The sequence below is a fragment of the Ursus americanus genome, chromosome 8, assembly GCF_024610735.1.
Source record: "Ursus americanus isolate L20-20 chromosome 8, mUrsAme1.1.p, whole genome shotgun sequence".
NCBI classification, from domain to species: domain Eukaryota; kingdom Metazoa; phylum Chordata; class Mammalia; order Carnivora; family Ursidae; genus Ursus; species Ursus americanus.
Genome location: NC_142134.1, coordinates 2,980,872 through 3,002,863, shown reverse-complemented (window position 1 = coordinate 3,002,863; position 21,992 = coordinate 2,980,872). Strand labels below are relative to the sequence as shown.

General features: G+C 35.1%; 1 protein-coding gene across 2 annotated transcripts in view; it reads left to right on the top strand.

The window, feature by feature from the left end:
* BANK1 (B cell scaffold protein with ankyrin repeats 1) overlaps positions 1-21,992 on the top strand; it is a 284,218-nt gene that overhangs the window by 56,165 nt on the left and 206,061 nt on the right. For both annotated transcript variants that reach the window (XM_045793699.2, XM_087863958.1), the window contains exon 3: positions 17,344-17,498. In XM_045793699.2, the coding sequence (XP_045649655.2) occupies positions 17,344-17,498 (155 nt within the window). The remainder of the gene's footprint in view (positions 1-17,343; positions 17,499-21,992) is intronic.

Sequence of the window (21,992 nt, the reverse complement as noted above, 5' to 3'; positions counted from 1 at the left end):
TCATTCTTTCTAAGGGAAACTTTTTGGGCATTATAGAAGGATATACCCTTCTCTCTCTTTCTAGTCTGTCTTTCTAAGATCCTGTTCTTGTCTTTCTAATAGCTTCCCTCCTTTGTTTTTCAGCTATTGAGTCATTCTCCAAGTCTAGCTACTCCATAGGCTCCTGCCCTTCTCTACTGGGCCTTTGAGGAAGTCAGATTAGACACATTTGCCTTGCTTTTGCTTCCCTGTTTTTAGTATTCTGTGGTCTCCTGAAACCTACCACATTAGAATCTGTAGCTCTGCGTAAATACCTGTGCCAAAGGCAGTAGCAAAACCAAAAACATTGTAATTGCCATTAAAATTGATGGCTCACCTAGTTTCAAAGGAAAGACAATTATTTGTAGACCCATCACAAAGAAAGGCACTTCTCTGCTCTTAGCTTCCCCTAGCCTCATCTTCTTCAAGCATTTTCAGTTGAAATATATTACTTCATCCATTTTACAAATTATTATTGAGCATTTGTTATATATTCAACAATGAAGGAGATAGTTCCTCAATCTCATGTAGATTGAAGGAAAGAGTGATAGGAGCGTGGTTCTGGTGACTAGAATGTTCTCCCGTCCCCTCTTCAGCGTTTATATTTAAGGCCCATTCTGAGAAGGCCAATCTGAATGCTTGATCCTCACAGTGGTTTTTATCTTAACAACATGTGGAGCATTTAATGTTTTCAGTTAGGGTGCACACATACACTTGCACAGAGAAATGTCTCTCTAGTTAAACTACTTAAAGCTTAAGGAGGAATAAACTCAAATAATTTTATAAGCAATACTGCAATTGTATTTCCTATACAAGGACCAGAGGATCATCATTAGTTCATTTGCAAAATTTAAGATTTGAATTTACTATTTATGACTCTATTACTTTCTTCCTGGGTTAATTGTATTTACTTTTTTTTTTAACTCTTTTTGATACAAATACTGTATTGTCTGCACGTAAAAGATTTTGTTTGGCTGAAAATTTATGGGGGAGTAATAGCTTCTGATACAGAATATTAAAACTCTGCAAATAATTTTAAATGGTTGACATAAATTCAGTAATCCAGCATTGAACAGGGATTATAGTTTTATGTGTGTCTTTAAAATAAAATACAACGTATGTGAAAATCTTGATTGCAAAGAGCCATTGGAATACAGCCGTACCTTGTTTTACTCTGCTTTGCTTCGTTGTGCGTCAGTTTTTGTGTTTTTTACAAATGGAAGGTTTGTGGCAACCCTGCATCAAGCAAGCTTATCGGCACCCTTTTTCCAACATTTGCTGACTTTGTGTCTCAGCATCACATTTTGGTAATTCTTTCAATATTTCAAACTTTATCATTATTTTCATATTTATCATGGTGATCTGTGATCAATGATCTTTGAAGTTACTGTTGCAATTGTTTTGTGGCTCCATGAACCACACCCATATAAGATGGCAAACTTAATGGGTACGTGTGTGTTCTCTCTGCTCTGCCTATCAGCATTCTCCATCTCTCTCCTTCTCCTTGAGCCTTCCTATTCCCTGAGACAAAAGCATATTGAAATTAGGCCAATTAGTAACCCTTCAGTGGCCTCTAAGTGTTCAAGTAAAAAGAAGATGTGCATATCTCTCACTTAAATTCAAAAGTTGTAAATAATTAAGTTTAGTGAGGAAGACATGACAAAAGACCAGATAGGCTGAAAGCTAGGCCTCTTGTGCCATTTAGCAAAGCTGTGAATGCAAAGGAAACGTTCTTGAAGGAAATTAAAAGTGCTACACTAGTGAACACACAAATGATAAAAGTAGCCTTATCGCTGATATGGAGAAGTTTTTAGTGTTCTGGATAGAAGGTCAGACCAGCCACGACAACCCCCTTAAGCCAAAACCTTAACCTAGAGCAATGCCCTAGCTCTCTTCAATTCTATGAAGGCTGAGAGAGGTGAGGAAGTTTCAGAAGAAAAGTCTGAAGCTAGCAGAGGTTGGTTAGTGAGGTTTAAAGGAAGAAGCCGTCTCTATAGCATCAAAGTGCAAAGTGACGGAGTAAGTGCTGATGTAGAAACAAGTTATCCGGAAGATCTAGCTAAGATCACTAATAAAGGTGGCTACACCAAGGAATAGATTTTTAATGTATATGAAACAGTCTTCAATTAAAAGAAGATAACATTCAAGACTTTCATAGCTAGAGAGTAAAAGTCAATGCCTGGCTTCATAGCTTCAAAGGACAGGCTGACTCTCTTGTTAGGGGCTAATGCAGTGACTTTAAGTTGAAGCCAGTGCTCATTTACCATTCTGAAAATTCTATGGCCCTGAAGAATGATGTGAAATCTACTCTGTCTGTGTTCTGTAAAAGTTGGAACAACAAGGCCTGAAGGCACATCTGTCTACAACATGGTTCACTGAATATTTTAAGCCCACTGTTGAGACCTACTACTCAGAATAAAAGATTCCTTTCACAATATGACTGCTCATTGACAATGCATTTAGTCACCCAAGAGCTCTGATGGAGTAATACAATGAGATTCATATTTTCATGCCTACTAACACAATATCCATTCTGCAGTCCAGAGGTCAAGTAGAAATTTTGACTTTCAAGTCCTATGATTTAAGAAATACATTTCTTAAGGCTACAGATGGATCAGGGCAAAGTAAATTAAAAACCTTCTGGAAAGGATTCATCTTTCCAGATGCCATTAAGGGCATTTGTGAATCATGGGAATATCATATCAACCTTCACTGGAGTTTGGAAGAAGTTGATTCCAACATTCATGGAGGACTTTGAGGGCCTCAGGGCTTCAGTGGAGGAAGTAACCGCAGATGTGGTAGGAATAGCCAGAGAACTAGAATGAGAAGTAGAGCCTGAAGATGGAATTGAATTCCTGCAGCCTCATAATAAAACTTGAATGGATGAGGAGCTGCTTATTATGGATAAGCCAGAAAGTAGTTCCTTGAGATGGAACCTACTTCTGATGAAGATGCTGTGAAGACTTGAAATGACAGCAAAGGATTTAGAATACTACCTAAACTTAGGTGATAAAGCAGCAACAGGATTTCAGAGAATTGAATCCAATTTGGAAAAAGTTCTACTATGGACAAAATGCTATCAAATAGCATCATATGCTAGAGGGAAGCATTAGTGAAAGGAAGAGCCAATCGACATGGTAAACTACACTGTTGTATTATTTTAGGAAATTGCCAGGGTCACACAAGCCTTCAGCAACCACTACCCGGATCAGTCAGCAGCAATCAACATCAAGGCAAAACCCTCCATCAGCAAAAAGATTATGACCCACTGAAAGCACAGATAATAGTAATTTTTAATAAATATTGCTAAAAATATATAGCAAATATTTTTTAATTAAGGCATGCACTTTTTTAGACATAATGCTATCACACACTTTATGGACTACAGTACAGTGTAAACATTTATATGCACGAGGAAACAAAAAAAATCATTTGACTTGCCTTTTTGCGATATTTGCTTTATTGCAGTGGTCTAGAACTGAACCCACAGGGGTGCCTGGGTGGCACAGCGGTTAAGCATCTGCCTTCGGCTCAGGGCGTGATCCCGGCGTTGTGGGATCGAGCCCCACATCAGGCTCCTCCGCTAGGAGTCTGCTTCTTCCTCTCCCACTCCCCCTGCTTGTGTTCCCTCTCTCGCTGGCTGTCTCTATCTCTGTCGAATAAATAAATAAAATCTTAAAAAAAAAAAAAAAACTGAACCCACAGTATCTCCAAGGTAGCCTGTATAAAACATTATTATTACACCTAGTAGTATAAATACTTATAAGATTGTCCCCTTTTACTTTTTCAAAAATATGCATTTATATTCCTCAAACAAAGGCTAAAAGAATATGTAACAAAATGTTAGCTGGAGTTATCTCTAGGAAATGCAATTATAGGTGATTTTATTTTCTTCTTTTTATTTATGTGTTCTAAATTGCATATAATGAATAGATATTACTTTTGTAAAAAATACATAAATTTAATTATGAAAAATGGAATTGTTGCTGTCCTCTTATCCAATGAGAATGGTGAATAATTTTTTCATGTTCATTTTTGTCTAGTGACTAGAAAAAGTAATATTTATGGGTTGTTGAAAATCGAGTGTATATTATAAAGAATGAAAAAACAATGACTTTTATTCCCACCTCTCAGAAATTATCAGTTAACTGTGATTTTTCTTGTCATATTTTATATATATAATACATATATACCAATAGTATATTTATATACATATATAATATATATACCAATAGTATATTTATATACACATATCACTTATGTAGATTTATGCATATGCATATGTATGTGCATATATCTGTACACATATACATATATAGGATTTTTATTCAGGTAACATTATAACAAAAATTATCTCATGCTATTGCAACTTCATATGGAACACTGCTCAAACTATACATTTTATGCATCTCTATTCAAATTAACCGATGCTTTTTCTTTCTTAACTGTAAGGAAAGAATAACAACAAACTGGCAAATTGCTGAATATGCAAGGTTGAGTGTACATCATCATACCCTAGGTATTTCAGTGGAATATTTTGTAAGACAACAAAAGAAAATCTTTCCTTTACTCATGAATTCTATACCCCATGTAAAATTTAATACTCAAAGTTGAAACGATCAATTCATACAAACATTTTTCTTATAGCTTGATTTTGAAAATATAGCAGTCGAATAGATTCAGAGCTTTACAATGTTATTCATTAAAGGTAATAATTGAAAGTCTGATGGTCCATTTTGTTTGCAATCTTATTCAATAGATCTTGACTTTATTTCATTCTGGACAATCTGCTTAAAGGAATTATCTTGATACATGTTGAACTTCTTCAGAGACGATATAATCAGCGTTTGTTTCATTATCTGGCCTTTCAGTTCCTTTATCTCAGTGCTTCATATATCCAGATATAGGAGATAATGTTGATGTAATGATGATACTAAAACTGCCTTAGCAACTCTCAGAAAACATAAAATGAAAATGTGTACGAAAGGAGGCAAGCTTAGTGCTTTCTAAGCTATGGTGATTTTTTTCTAGCTTTGTTCAATTCCTGTTTTTTAGAGCCATACTGACTGAAACACAGATGTACCTTTTTAAGACAGGCATAGAATGTAACAGATAAATTACTGGCCTTGAGATTCAAGCCACTATTACCCCAGACCCATAATAAAAGCTAAGCATGCTTTAATTCAATCATTAAATCCGGCAACAAATACTTATAACATCTACTCTGTGAAAGGCCGTTTTTATGCACTGGAGACATTGAGGTGAAGGAAAAGAACTAATTGCCTGATCTCAAAAGCTTGACTTCTAGATGGATGGGCAAGAAACAAGGAAACTGGTAAAACACATGATATAATTTTAGTAAATGGTTTATGCTATGATAATGTAATGGAAAGTTATCACACTAAGGTAGAAACTATTACTGCATATTGCTTCTCAAACTTCAGTGTGCATTCAGATCACTGGGGATCCTTTTAAAATATATATTCTGACTTAGCAGGTCCGGGGCAGAGGCTGGGAGTTTGCATTTCTAATAGGCCACTGGTCTGAAGGCCACACTCTGTGTTGTGATATATAGTACCATTTCTGTGCAGGAAGCTTGCCTAAGAGGTCGGTAGAAAAAGGCTCCTTAAAGGAAGAGTGGGTAGTGGGTGATGAATTTGGAAAAGGGAAGGAAAACAGTAGGAAAAAGGAGAAAATATAATAAACAAAATGAAATGGAAATGCAGGTAAAAATGGAACACAGAGGCCACCAAAGAAAGCATCTCCTTACATATGCTTTGCCTTGGAACTATCCCTGCATGTATGAACTCAAACTAAAAGACTAAAGAGTCAAAGAGTCAAGTATAAATTTGCATTCATGCTAACATTTGAGAGAATTTTAGCTAGTAGAGTTTGTGTAGTTAGTGTGCCAAGAAAGAAATGGGCATTTAAAACAAAGGAGATTTATCTTCTTATTGGAAACTAACATTTGGCTATATTGAGTATATTCGTGTTTGTATGTATTTGGTAGGTAAGAAGTTTTATTGTTATCATTATTATGTTTGTTTTGGAGGTAGCCTTGAATGAAATATTTCTTATTTAGTGTCCATTATAATGTACAACATACAACAAAGATTTAAGAATGCGGGGCACCTGGGTGGCTCAGTCGGTTAAGCATCTGCCTTCGGCTAAGGTCATGATCCCAGGGTCCTGCGATGGAGCCCCACATTAGGCCTCTTGCTCAGCGGGGAGCCTACTTCTTTCTCTCCTTCTGCCCCCTTCCTGCTCGTGTTTTCTTTCTCTTGCTCATTCTGTCTCAATTCAAAATAAATAAAATCTTAAAAAAAAAAAAAGATTGTTTAAGAATGCCAGTGACTAGACCAATATGTTGGTAAAAATTACATCTCTTGGTACTGTACATTTATTTTTTTCAATCTCTTGGAGAAATTATGTGTTTACTTACCTGAATGATGGAGAGTATTGTAGTTTTGGTTATGATCATTAAAATTCCAGAGAAGCATGCTAGGTTTTGTACTGCCTTAAGCACTCTTAATAAATCAGCAGTATTGTGATTATAGAATCATTTACCAAGATTATAAATTTGACAAAAACAATGATACTCCATTGTTGAAATTCCAGGGGAATGTCATAGTCCTCTCTAAATAAAGGTGGATTATAAATTGAGAAAGATTAATTTAGAATCTTTTGAAAATATAAAATGTTGTTTTTATTCATTTCGATATAAGAAATCAGAAAAAAAGAGAAAGAAACTAAAATTTAATGTGCATTTTAGGCCAGACACATCATACATATTATTAAATGTAATGAAAACAGTCCAAAAAGAAGGGCACTATTTATCCTGTTAAGTAATTGTGGACACTGAAGCTCGTAGTACATAGTACTTTTCCCAAGGTTACATGGGAGAACAAGAGGGTTTATTAGCAGTAGGTATATTTCTTCTGGATTAGTTTTTGCTGTTTTTTCCAAATCATTTGTGATGAAAAGTGAATCTTTGGTTTGTATGTTAACTATTGCCAGATTTGAAGAGTCTTTGGGCTTTTTTTTTTCCTTCCAAATCAATATAACAAAAGCAATTCAAATATGATAGAAATAGAAGATTCCACTTTTTTCTAGTCTTCACTTCGCTTTGTTGATTATCCGAAAACTGGTCCTCATGCCAAATGAGGATTTAATCAATTGACAAATAAATAGAAACAAAATTTTAAAAATCTAAGCTAAAAATTAGATTTTTTGAAACGATATTATTAAAGGGTGTGTGTTTTGAAAAGCATATGGCAAGCTTTAAAAATTACATATAGGGGCACCTGGGTGGCTCAGTTGGTTAAGCATCCAACTCCTGGTTTCAGCTCAGTTCATGATCTCAGGGTCCTGGGATCAAGCCCCATGCCCACCTCTGTGCTCAGTAGGAAGTCTGCTTGAGATTCTCTCTCTCCCTCTCCCCTCCCCACTCTCTCTCTCTCTCTGAAATAATACATAAATCTTTTTAAGAAAATTACATTTATACCCATTTTTGTGACTTAATTCATAAAGGAAATTTTATTTTCTTGTGCTTTACTATTTTAACAAAGCTTTACTATTTACTAAGTTTGTAGTGCAATTTTATTGGTTGTTAAGAAAAATACACAAAATTATCTTGCCTTAGGGTATCTATGATTATTTTGCCTAATATTAAATTCATTTTAAAAGAGGAGAGTCACCTTTATTCTAGATGGTATCTTTTAGAATTGCTTAGATCACCTTAACATAGAGATAATTTGTGAAAAGCTGATTCGTTTCACATACCAATTACAGAGCAGTGCTTCCTACCCATATTTGTCATGACCCATAAAGAAAGTAATCTTTCCTATTATTTCATTTACATGTGTAGAGAAGGGGTAGAGAATAATCTATAATCTTGATCAGTTAATTGTATTCATCTGTTATTCTTGATCATTCAAATCATTCAACTATTTGAGGAATGTATATAGTTCAATCTTAAAACAAATACATTTTCATTATAGAAAAACCAAAATATATATTATGTATATTAGATATTATAAATTAACATTATTAGTAATATATATAATAAAATTACCCATAACCCCATCAGTCAGAAATAACCACTCTTGATATTAATGGAATATGTACATATAGATATAGATACAGATATAGATATGGCCAATGTACATATATATATTTACACATATGGCCAATGTATTCTTATGCATTCAAGAATATGTCTTAAATCCCTACCACATAGTTCTATATATGTATACTTTCTTTAAAAGACATTATTTTTTTAGAGCAGTTTTATGTTTACATGAAAGATGAGAGGGAGATAGAGATTTCCTGTATACTCCCAGCACCCCACCCCCATAACAGGCATAGCTACCCCCATTATCAAAATCACTCCCCAGAATGGTCCACCACTTAAGGATGGATCTACATTGACACATCTTAAGTACCTGAAGTCCATAGTTTACTTTAAGGTGCACTCTTGGCATTGTATAATCTATGTGTTTGGACAAATGTATAATGACAAGTACCTTTCACTATGGTGGCATACAGAGTATTTTCACTGCCCAAAAAATCTTTTGTGTTCTGCCTATTCATCCTCCACCCCACCCCAAACCCCTGGCAACCCCTTATCTTTTTACTGTCTGTATAGTTTTGCTTTTTCCAGAATGTCATATAGTTGGTATAATAGGGTATATAGTCTTTTCAGACTGACTTTACTCACTTAGTAATATGCATTTAAGGTTCTTCCATGTCTTTTCACTGCTTGGTAATTCATTTCATTTTAGCTATAAGTAATATTTAATTGTCTGGAGGTACCACAGTTTATTTATCCATTCACTACCAAAGGACATCTTGGTTGCTCCCAAGTTTTGGCAGTTATAAAGAAAGCTGTGGTATGAACATCCATGGGCAGGTTTTTGTGTTCACATAAGGTTTCAATTATTTTGGTAAATGCCAGGGGGCATGATTGCTGAATTGCATCGTAAGACTATTTTTAATGTCGACAGAAACCACCAAACTATTTTAAAAAATGGCTGTACCATTTGCATTCTCACCAGCAATGTATGAGAGTTCATGTTGCTCCAAATCCTCCCCAACATATTTTATTATCAATGTTCAGATTTTGACTATTCTAATGGATATACATGTACTGTTACTTTTTTTTTAATTTTGCATTTACCTGATGACGTATGATGTGGAGCATCTTTTCATATGCCTGTTTGCCACCTGTATATCTTCTTTGGTGAGGTATTTGTTAAGCTTTTTGGCTGATTTTCTAATTTTGGTAATTTTCTTGTGTTGAGTTTAAAAGATTTTTGTATATTTTGAAGAATAGTCCTTTATTAGATATGTCTTTCGCAAATATTTTCTCCCAGTGTATGGCTTACCTTCTAATTCTCTAGATATTATCTTTTGCAGAGATTTTTTTTTTTTCCATTTTAATGAACTCCAGCTTATCGATGATTTATTTCATGGATCATGTCTTTGGTGTTGTATCTAAGAAGGAATCACCATACTCAAAGTCATCTAGGTTTTCTCCTTTGTTATATTCTAGGAGTTTCATAGTTTTGCATTATACATTTAGGTCTGTGATCCACTCTGAGTTAATTTTTGTGAAGGGTGTAATGTCTGTACGTAGGTGCATTTTTTGCATGTAGATTTCCAGTTGTTCCAGCACTACTTTTTGAAGAGACTGCCTTTGCTCCATTGTATTGCCTTTGTTCCTTAGTCAAAGATCCATTGACTATTTTTATGTGGCTCTATTTCTCAGCTCAGCTCTCTATTTTGTTTTAATCATCTATTTGTCTGTTTTTTTTCCAAGATCACATTATCTTGATTATTGTAGCTTTATAGTAAGTGTTAAAGTTGGATAGTGTCAGTTTTCCAACTTTGTTCTTCTACAATATTGAGTGGGCTATTCTGGGTCCTTTTCCTCTCCATTTAAACTCTAGATCAGTTTTCCCATATCTATAAAATAACTTGCTGAGATTCTGATTGGGATGGCATTGAATCTATAGATTAAGTTGGAAAAACCTGACATCTTAACAATATTGAGTCTTCCTATCCATGAGCATAGAATATTTCTCCATTTTTTTAGTTCTTATTTGATTTTGTTCTTCAGAGTTTTGTAGTTTTCATCATATAGCTCTTGTACATATTTTGTTAAATTTATACCTAACAAATTCACTTTTATGGGTGTTAATGTAAGTGGTATTGAATTGTTTTCAAATTCCATTTGTTAGTATATAGAAAAACAATTGCTTTTTTTGCATATAAACCATGTATCTTGATACCTTGTATAATTGCTTATTAGTTTCAGGAATTTGCCAGTGCTTTTGGATTTACAACATAGACAATAATATTTCTCCCAACAAATACAATTTTATGTTTTCCTTCCTAATCTGTGTTTTGTTTCCTTTTCTTGCTTTAATTGCATTAGCAAGAACTTCCGGTAAAATGATGAAAAGGAAAAGTGGGAGGGAACATTTTTGCCTTGTACATATCTTAGTGGGAAAGCTTTGAGTTTCTCACATTAAGAATAATGTTAGCTGTAGGTTTTTTGTAGATAATTCTTATCAATTTGGGGAAGTTTCCCTCTATTCCTAGTTTACCGAGAGTTTTTATTATGAATTGGTATTCAATTTTGTCAAGTATTTTTTCACATCTATTGAGATGATCATGTGATTTTTTTATTTTTTAGCCTATTGATGTGATATATTACCTTAAAAGATTTTTGAATGTTTAACAAACTTGCATAACTAGGATAAATCCCACTTGGTCATGGCATATAATTCTTTTCATTCTTCTTTGCATTCAATTTGCTAATATTTTGTTGATGGCGTTTGCATCCGTGCTCGTGAGAGATTGGTCTATGGTTTTCTTTTTTTGTATGTCTTTTTTATATGTCTTCTAATATTCTTTTTTCATGTAACTTTTCAGTATTAGGGTGAAGCTGGCCTTATAAACTGAATTAGGACATATTACCTCCACTTTTATCCTCTGAAAGCAATTGTAAAGAATTGCATAATTTTTTTTTCCTTTATTATTTGGTAGAATTCACCAGTGAACCTATCGGCCTGGTGCTTTCTGTTTTGGAAGGTTAATTAATTATTGATTCAATTTCTTTAATAGAAATTTGCTGTAGACCTATTCAGATTGTCTTTCTTTTTGTGTGAGTTTAGGGAGATTATGTCTTTCTAGGAAGTGGTCCATTTTATCTAGGTTACCAAATTTGTCAACACAGAGTTGTTTATAGTGTTCTTTTATTATCCTTACAGTGTCCATGGGATCTACAGTGCTGTCCCCTCCCCCTCTTTTATTTCTCATGTTAGTAATTTGTGTCTTCTATCTCTCTCTGCCTCTCTTGCTCTTTAGTAAGCTTGGCTATAGACTTATCAATTTGACTGATTTTTGCAAAGAACCACTTTTGGCTTCTTAATTTTTTTCTATTGATTTCCTGTTTTCAATTTCATTGATTTCTACTCTAACTCTGCTCTGATTTGCTCTTTTCTTCTCCTTACCTTGTATTTAATTCAAAAGACAGAAACTTGGATTTGATTTTAGATCTTTCTTCTCTTCTAATATATGCACTTAACACTGTAGATTTTCCTCTAAACAATGCTTTCCCTGCAAAATTTTTTGATTTTGATAAGTTGTACTTTCACTTTCATTCTGATTTAAAAAACCTTTGTAATTTCTTTTGAGATTTATTCTTTGACCCATGTGTTATTTAGAAGTGTGTTTAATCTCCACATATTTGGGGATTTTCCAGTTATCTTTCTGTTATTTATTTCTAATTTAATCCACTGTGGTCTGAGAGCAGACGCTGTATGCTTTATTTCTTTTAAATTTGTCAAAATGTGTTTTACAGCGCAGAATGTGGTCTACCTTGGTGAATGTCCCATGTAAGCCTGAGAAAAATATGTATTCTGCTGTTGTTGGATGAATTAGTCTATAGATATTAATTATATGCAGTTTGTTGGTGTTGTTATTGAGTTCGGATATATCCTTACTGATTTTCTGCCTGCTGGATCTATTTCCAAGACAGAAGTATTGAATTCTCTAACCATGATAGTGGATTCAACTGTTTCTACTTGCAATTCTGTCAGTTTTGCCTCACATCTTTGGTGCTCTATTGTTAGGCCCATGCACATTAAGAATTGTTAAGTCTTCTTATAGAATCACCCCTTTATCATTATATAATGTCCTTTTTAATCCCTGATAACTTTCTTTACTTTGAAGTCTGCTCTGTCTGAAATTAATATAGCTATTCTTCCTTTCCTTTGATCAGTATTCATATTGTATATTTTTCCCTATCCATATACTTTTAATGATTGTATGTCTTTATATTTAAAGTATGTTTCTTATATACAAAACATAATTGGGTCTCATTTTCTTATCTACTCTGACAACATCTGTCTTTGTATTGGTGCATTTAGATCATTGACATTCAAAGTGATTGCTGATATAGCTGGATTGTTACCTACCATATTCATACTGATATTTTTTTCCCTTATTCTTTGCCTTTGTTCATATTTTGTCTTCCACTCTTTATCTGTCTTTGTGATTTTAATTGAGTGAGCATTTTTATATGTTTCTATTTATATGTTTCCATTTCCTCTCTTTTCTTAGTCTATCAGTTATCCTTTTTTCCCACTTTTTTAGTGGTTTTCCTAGAGTTTGCTATATACCTTTATAACTAATTCAAGTCCATTTTCAAATAACACTATACCACTTCACAGATAGTATTATTACCTTACAATAACAAAATAACCCTAATTCCTCCCTTCCGTCCTTTGTATCATCACTGTCATTCATTTTTATATACATACATACATACTCAATAAACATAGATAGTTAAATACACTGTTGCTATTATTATTTTGGGCAAACTATAATCTGTTAGATAAATTACCAATAAGAAAAATAAATGTTTTTATTTTACCTTCAGTTATTTCTTCTTTGATGCTCTTCTTTTCTTTATGCAGATCAGAGGTTCTGACCTGTATTATTTCCTTCTTTCTAAAAAACTTCTTTTAACTTTTCTTGCAGGCTGGTCTACTAACAACAACTTATCCCAATATTTGATTTTCAGTGAAAGTCTATTTCTCTTTCACTTTTGAAAGATCATTTTGTGTTTGTGAGGTTTTTTTTTTTTTTTTTTACACTTTAAAGATTTCACTCTACTTTCTTCTTACACATGGTTTCTAAGGAGAAGTTAAATATCATTCTTGTTTTTGTATTTCTATAGGCAAGTGTTTTTTTTTTTCCTCTAGATTCCTTTATGATTTTTTTCTTTATCCTTGATTTTCTGCAGTTTAAAGATGCTATCCTTTTTTGGAATTTTTCTAGTTGGTGTTCTTTGAACTGCCTAGATCTATGTTTTGGTATCTGACATTAAAGTGAAGAAATTCTCAGTCGTTATTCTTTGAAATATTTCCTCTGTTCCTTTTTTTCTTCTACTTTTGATATTCCCATTATATGTATGTCACACATTTGTAGTTTCCCACAGTCCTTGGATATTCTATTCTATTTTTTGTTATTGTTTTTGTTTATTTTGTTCCTATTTGCTCTTCAGTTTTCAAGGATTTTATTGATGTATTCTTTAGCTCAGAGATTCTTTCCTTAGTCATGTCCAGTCTACTAATAAACCCATCAAAGGCATTCTTCATTTCTGTAACAGTGTTTTTAATCTGTAGCATTTCTTTTTGGTTCTTTGTAGGTGCTCCATTACTCTGCTTATATTGCCCATCTGTCTTGCATGGTGTCTACTTTATACATTAGAGCCCTTAGCATATTGATCAGGGTTGTTTTAAATTCCCAGTCTGCTGATTCTAACATCCTTGCCATATCTGGTTCTGATGCTTACTCTGTCTTGTCAAATTTTGTGTTTTTGCTTTTTGATATGCCTTCTAATTTTTCTCAATAAAGATGATGTACTTGGTAAAAGGAACTGCTATAAATAAGATTTTAGTAATATAGTAGTGAGGTATGGGTGTAGGGGAAGCTTTCTAGAGTCTTATGATTAGGTCTCAGTCATTGAGTGAACCGATACCTCTGGACCATGAACTTCACAAGAGTTCCTTAGTTTTTTTTCTCCCCCTTATGTGTGACAAGATGGCTACAGTGGGCTATTGTTGGGTATTTCTCTTCCCCAGGTCACAGACTCTGATAATACCCCAGTAGTTTAGGCTGTCAATAACCAGTCTGCCCTGAGGACAAACCTTTCTTAGAAAAACAGAGTGCTCGGAAGTATTTCAAACTGGTTTCTTTCTCCCTCTCTCTGCCAGAAGCAGGAGGGGAATTTTGTCTAGGATTTTCTGTGGGAATCAAGTCAAGCTCCTGGAGATAAATCTCAAAATAATTTGGAGCACCTCCTTTGGTTGGATTTGCCTGCAGTTCTTAACTCTCAGATTTGTCCACACTGAGCATCCAACAATTCATCCATTACAACTGAGGCTTCCCTACCCTGGCACTGGTTCCTGAGGTTACTTTCACTCCTGACTTTACTCTATAAGTTGAGACTCCTTATATTTGCCTGTCTCTCCAATCTGGGGACGACAGTTTGTGTTATGTACACCCCTTTCTTAAGGATCAAAGAAGAGTTGCTGATTTTTTCACTCTGTTCAGCTTTTCGTTAGGAGTGGTGATTTCCAAAGCTCCTTATATCCAGAACCTGAAAGCAGAAGTCTTGTACTTTTTATTTTATTAAAATGGGAGCCTACTAAATTGATAATTTTGTAACTTGGAATTTTTTTAGTTATATTATAAACTTGTTCCTTATTGGTAAATACTGTTTGATGGAATTTTTATTGGTGATAGTATCTTTTTCATAGTACATATTTTTATATAGTCCCTTATTGCTTAGACTGCTTCCAATTATCTGCATTATAAACAGTACTACTGTGAACGTTCATGGAAATAAATCTTTTTGTACTGTCATGATTATGTCCTCAGGGTAAATAAAATAGCTCTTCTTAACCCTAATGCCACAGAAGAATTAGCACAAAACATCTAGATACTGCCGTGGTAGAATAACTTCCACCTCCTTCTAAGGTGATTAAATAAAATCAGTTTCCTTGTTCTTTCATCAATTCACAAAATGATTGAGCCAATTCTACACAACCTTTTACTGTTTTGGAGTGTGTGTGTGTGTGAGAGAGAGAGAGAGAGAGAAAGAGAGAGGGAAAGAGAGAGAGAGAAAATGAAACTGCTAATGAAAGGATTTTAAATTGTTAGAGAAATAACGGCTATTTTTTTCTTTTCTTAATTTAAATTCAATTAGCCAAGATATAGTACATCATTGGTTTCAGATGTAGTGTTCAATAATTTACGCATATTGCATATAACAGCCAGTGCTCATCACATCACGTGCCCTCCTTAATGCCCATCACCCAATTACCCCATCCCCCCACCCTCCTTGCCTCCAGCAACCCTCAGTTTGTTTCCTATAGTTAAGAAGAGTCTCTCATGGTTTCTCAATAAAAGCTATTTTTCATTTCATTTCAAGGAAGACTACTACTTGAAAGAATTTGGAAATCCCAGGTAGTTTTATGCTTTTATTCTGCAACTTTCATAAGACAGAAAAAACAAAGCAAAAAACAACCCACCACTGTCCTTAGATGTGGCATCGGGATAGCTCCTCTCTAGACGGCATCTTTTTTGTTATTCTGCTTTACTGATAGAATTACCTCTATGAAACTGGTGACTTCACTTTTGGGGGGAATAAAATAGACAGCTGCTTCCATCTATATTGCCTTTGACCCTTCTTCCTTTTTATCCTGTCAGTGTCCTTTTGCCACACACCACTAGGAGCACACCTATATTTGAACTATGTGGACTTTTTGCTAGCAGCAATGAACCATGGGCCATCTCAGTAAAAGAGTATTAGAAAAGACCTACTACAGGATTTAGCCTTGTTGTTAAGTGATTTGAGGGAGGTTTCAAGAAAGCAGGGCTTTGCAATAGTTTGCTTGCTGTCAAAAAGCAGTCGTAATTTTATGGTTTGATTTATTAATGACTTTTATCCAAAATTAGGGTGACCAACTATCCTGGTATGCCTGAGACTGAGGGCTTCTTGGGACACAACATGTTCAGTGCCCAAACCAGGAAAATCCCAGGCAAACTGGGAGGAGGAGGTTACCCTATCTAGAGGGCAAGTGAAATGAAAAGAGGCGAAGACTGAAATTGGTAAAGAAGTAATAGGTACTGACAGGAGCCAGGATTTGGGATGTTTGGTCATTTTTGTAATTTTGGCAATGTTCATGTTTTTGCTTGGATTCAGACATGACTACAGAGTGGTCTCATCTCTGACTTGATCCATCATGGTGACAGAGCGACCATGTCTGATGTTACTTTCACCAGGAGAACACCAGGCCAGCTCCCAGCAGCACCAAGGTTTTTACACAGTGTCAGGGCAATTTCTAGCTGTAAGGGGCTGTTTTTCTTTTTTTCAGTTCTCTTCTTTGTGGATTTGAGGGATGCTTTTGGAGTTGACCTAAGAGTTTACACATGTGATCTAGTTGTTAGAGACTTGGTTTCAGCCACATTGGTCTGTACTCTAATGAGATGCTTTAAGCTTTGAAACATTGAGTAATAAAACAATTATCCATCACCCTTAACACAACTTTTTTTTCTTCAATAGAGAAAAATGTTTTAACGATTGAGACCAAATGCTAAATTACTAAATGTTAAAACAAGAAGAAATCAAATACTCTTTCCCCTTGAGATTCAAAACTCACATTAGCATATTTCACAGTTCTTAGTAATACTGCTGTAAAGAATCTAGCTTATTTGATATAGAACAAACATACGTTTCACAGAATATATAAACATTTGCATGAACATTAATATTTCACTATTAAACCAGTGTTGTATGGAAATAGTAGTTTATTTAGTGATGTTTCCCAGTTGTGCTTTTTGTTTTTAAAAATTAGAAATATATTTAAAGAGTAAATAATCTGATTTAAAATAAAATAAATTTTCTTAATTACAGTAATTGGAAAAGATAGTTTCATCATTTTCAGGTTTGCTAATTTAATATTAAGAAAAATATTAAATGGTAGTTAGATTTTTTTGGGAGAAAACCTTAAACTAGTAAATGAACATATATAGTTGTTGTAGTTTAGTCACTAAGGTTATGATACTAGTTAAATTGTGAAGCATTATTTTAATTGTTAACATTCAGCTACCTTAAACTATTCTGTTGTCCTTTGTATTAATTAAATTAATTATTTAGCAATTAATCTTTATAACAATGGTGGAAATAATATAATCTTAGCTATGTTATAATCACGATATAGTTCACATTCATGAACTTTTCTCTAGATTCTGAAGACTACCTTGAGGTCAATATTCCAACAGACCTAGGAGTGGAACATTCCACGGAAATAAGTAAGAGAAAGGAAATTGAGGAATTATCAAAAGCTTCAAGAGACACCATACCCCTGGCGATGGTGCTTCCTACTGAAATTCCATGTGAGGTGAGTAAGATACCTTGTTATTTAAGTGGCTGTCTCTATTGTTTTCATAAATACTGCGTTTCACTAGAATGTAAGCTCTAACACAGCTGGGCACTCTTGTTTACTTTGTTCATGGCCGTGTCCTCAGAATCCAGAACAATAGCTGGCAATTAGTAGGTATTTGATAAATATTTGTTAAATAGTTTAATATTGGAGAATACATGAAAGTTTAATTTTATCAGATATTATTTGACATGTTGCCAAAAGATACATAATTGCTATATATATACCACACTACTTAGAAAAAAAAGTTGGATTCATATTAACCAGATCAAGGATTTTATTTTTATAAATGGAAACATATTCTTGAATAGAATTGGAAAATACTTATATTCTAGGATCACCAATTTTTCAATTCTTAAATATGTATTAAAGGCCTACATTATTAAGTGGAAATATAAGAGCTAGAAGTGGTGGTCCTTTCAGGAATAAAAGGGTAATGTAGCAGGGGATGGAGTGTGGATTTCTGAGAAGGTGACTATGTGAATACATGTTTTCCTCCTAAGTCTTCATTGGAATGAACTATTAAAATCAGCATACTGGTAGAGCTTGACCCAAAACTGGGTCTACATAATCCCCAGATGATAGAAAGATTCTGGCTCTCATTGTCTGCGGTGTCCTTCAGTGGACAAGCCAAAGATACAGGAGAGCTTTGGAAGTTGCATGAGAGGGTGCTTCTGTGAGAAGTCAGTGGATTTATGCCATTGGGTGACAGGGGCTGCATTTGTCTGTTTGCTAGGAGGTGTCTTTGGGAAGAGAATCTCCTGATTTTACTGGTACTAGTCCCGTGCAGTTGGGCAAACTTTAATTCCTTCATCTCCAGACCCCATGCCTAAGCAGATGAATCATTGTTTCAAGCCATTATGCTGTCAATTCCAGAGAGACAAGAACTTCTTTGACACTCCCTTAGAGACTCCAAGAAACTAAACTGTTCTGGTTTCAGGCAACCAACACAGGTGACCAGGCAAAGAAAAATTACAACTCACTTAAAGGCCTTGGGAACTTGAGGGAGGGCAGATTAAACAATCAAAATTGATGGCTCCTATTGAGTCAGAAACAGTGGAGAGACAGAAATAAATAGAAAAAACTGTAATAAACAGGAAATGAGAATTATTCTCAAGTAGGTAAAATCAACACAAAAAAGAAAAAAAAACCCTCTGGAACTAAACATTACTCGCCAAGAACTTTGCGATGAGTCTAAATAGCTGCTCTGAACAAAACCTACAACAGTAAAATTTGAAGAATATAAGATCTTCCCCCACTATTAAATTTGCAGAGAAATTGAAATGTAAAAATTAAACACCACTACTCTCCAGGCTGAGACACCTCACTCAGATGGTTGGGTAGGATCAGAATTCTTTAAATATCAGAATCATGGGCTGTCTTTATTGATATGGATACAATTCCTTCAGACCCTTGGAAATTAAATTACTTCAATTTCACATCTCTCTTAGGTACATTTATGGCCCTTACAGTAATAAGTTACCTTCAAGTCACCTAACAATGGCGTCAAGAACTCAGCACCCCCCTTTAGAGGCTTCTCTGCAATGCACCTGGTTGTTCTATAATCACTTGTTAGAGCTGCACGATCTATAAGCAGTGAATCTAGTCACTCTTTTTAATGGATTTTACCTGGAGCTCTAAAAGGGACCCTCTAAATGTTTTCCTCAGTGGGCCCTGTTGGAAGTATTGTAGCTTGCTCCCTGATGCCTCCTGCCTCTTATGTTATTTCTGTAAGCCCTAGTCACAGGTGCAGTAATGGCTTCACTATTTCTTCTTCAGGACCACCATCCTAAAAAGCAGTTAGGAATGAGCTTATTTTCTTTATCTTGTTTTATCTGTATAAGCAGGCCTGCAATCTGTCATTTCCCTTTCCTTTTGATAGAAATCTGTCTATTGAAGTCTCCCCCACAAATCACTTACTGATATTTCTGACTAACTGATATTTCTTTATTTGCTAATTAACTGATATTTCTTTATTTTTATGTTATTCTCCCACTGCTTCTTTCCTGATGATAAGACTGAAACAGTTTTAAAACCAGTCCAGTCACTTCTTGACTTCTTGAGCAAATTTAATTCTTAAAGTTATAGTATAAGCTTGAAAGGCCTTTTAAGTGGCTTTATCAACATTTGGATCTATATTAATTTCATTAAATTGTCTTTGTATCTGACTCCTAGAACATGGCATGTTCCCTACAAAAGACTTTCGTTTTATTTGACCTGTTCCTTGACATACCTCTGTAGCTACAACTGTAATGTGAGTCTCCAAACCCATAGTGCAAACCCGATTGTGTAGTCAACAAATCTAGAGAAACCCTTAGACTCTGTGCAGGAGTATGATTCTGCAGGACCCATGGGAAAGCCACAAAAATCTCAGAGATTACCCCTACCCATTCTTTCCTTGGCCCCAGATACAGTTTAAAATAATATACAGAAGCTAACAGCACTGCCCACTTATTTCTCATACCAAATCACACACTGGTTCTTGGTAACCAACCTTCACTTAAAGTCTGATCCTGTGACTTCAGTGAAAAATACAGGAAAAGCCACAACAGGTTATTGTGTATATCAGTGCCTAAAATGTCTGTGTTCTGTAGTGTTGCCCTTGGGTGGTAAGGTTTTACAGTGACCGAAAGACATCTTTTCCCTTTAACCAAGTAGCTCTCAAACTAAGCTGCATATAGGGACTATTGGAAGAGGTTTAAGAAAAATAATGCCTGAATCCTATCCCCAAAGATTCAGATATAAATGGTCTGGGTTATAGCCTGGACACTGGCAGTTTTAAAAATTTCCCAGGTGGTCCTGAAGGTGAGAATTAACAGCCAGATTTGGAACTATTGCCATAACCTAATCCTCACTGTGCTGTCATGGTTCAGATAGAGGTCAGCTGTAGGAACCTGTACAGTCTTGGCTTATAAAGCCCATGCAACTATGCTTGTTAACCTAGTGCCTATTAAACTAGTCATGAATGTATGAAAAGAGCCATTGGTCTGTGTACAAAAGTCATGTTGATCCACTGGGATAAAAATCCTTTGTTGCCTGTGCGTAATATATCCTTAAAGCCTGAAGACGACAACACTGGCAGAACCAGAAACTTCACCATCTGTATGTTATATTATGGACCAAGTTCTAGTCCTTTTGTTTAGGTCTCAAGGTTTGTGACCAATGCCACAAAACTTTAAACTTTGGAAGTGATGATTATCAGAATTCTTTCTGTCTCTGAATATTCAGAACCAAATAAGGGATAAACAGATGAGTCAGAAGGATTGAGAGCAAAATAGCAGCTTCATTATTGATAAAACCAAATTTATGATCATTTAAGTGTCATAGCACTTTCTCTATTGAATTAAATGTACCCATATAATTATATTTTTAATTAAGATGTTCATAATAGTTAAGGACAAGCCTGGACAGTGCAGGCTTTCCATCCTAGAGCAGGCCACTTCCTCCGTGGAGATGCGGGAAACAGATGAAGCTGTGAGTCCTGAAGCGTGTAGGAAGTAGAGTTGGGTATGTTCAATTTCAAAATGTCATGGTTTAACAGACTTATTCCATCTTCATTTTAAAAATATGTACAGATTGTCTCCTGTGTACATAATTCTTGTAAGATGCCACAATGATATGAAAAAATAAAAAATACTTCAGGATGTTGAATATCTAGCTGGGAAGCCAAGACATAGACATGAAAAACTAATTAAGAGCAGAGGGCATGACTTAGAAAAGGTCAAAGGAGGAGTATGGGTGCTTAGTGCTCCATGATTCCTTTGGAAGTTATTACGGGCTGAAGTTGTAGCGAGGATTTATGGAGCTTGTGAAATCCGACTCGGACCTTGATGGAGAGGATAAGTGTGGGGAGACGGAGGGAGAGTAGGAACTAAATGGCATGCCAACATTATGTACAAACAGGCCTGGTGCAAAATGAAAATGTAGGGGCCCTTGTTCAATTAGTAAGCACTTTAAGGCAGTGACAGCAGAACATTGAACCAAGTGCAGGGCCTTCTAAGTTCAGGGCCTGTGCAACCGCACAGGTCATATACCCATGAAGCTGGCTTTGGGTACAAATGAAGATGTCAGTGCCTCATTTGGGGTGGTCAGTGTGCTTGTCTTTTGTTTAAAACTGTTCTTTGGAAGTGGTTGAAAGGTGGAGTCCTGCCCTCTATTAAGGAGGGAATCTGATGCATAGGAAGCATCCTGTGTGAACACTCATGAATTGAGAATGAGTTAGCTGGTGAATAAAACACTGAGAGAGGTTGCTTAAGCTTACTAACTTTGGGAGGGGAGAGGTCAAACTTAAACAAGACATGGTGCACCTATGAAAGAGAGCTCTGAAGAACTTTGACACAGAGGATCTTGGGATTCTGGGCCAAAGTCAATAGGAAGTCATTAAAGATTTGGAGTAAGGTGACAGATGTGGGCAACAAAGGAACTAAAAAGCTGAGCTAGACATGAGGTCCT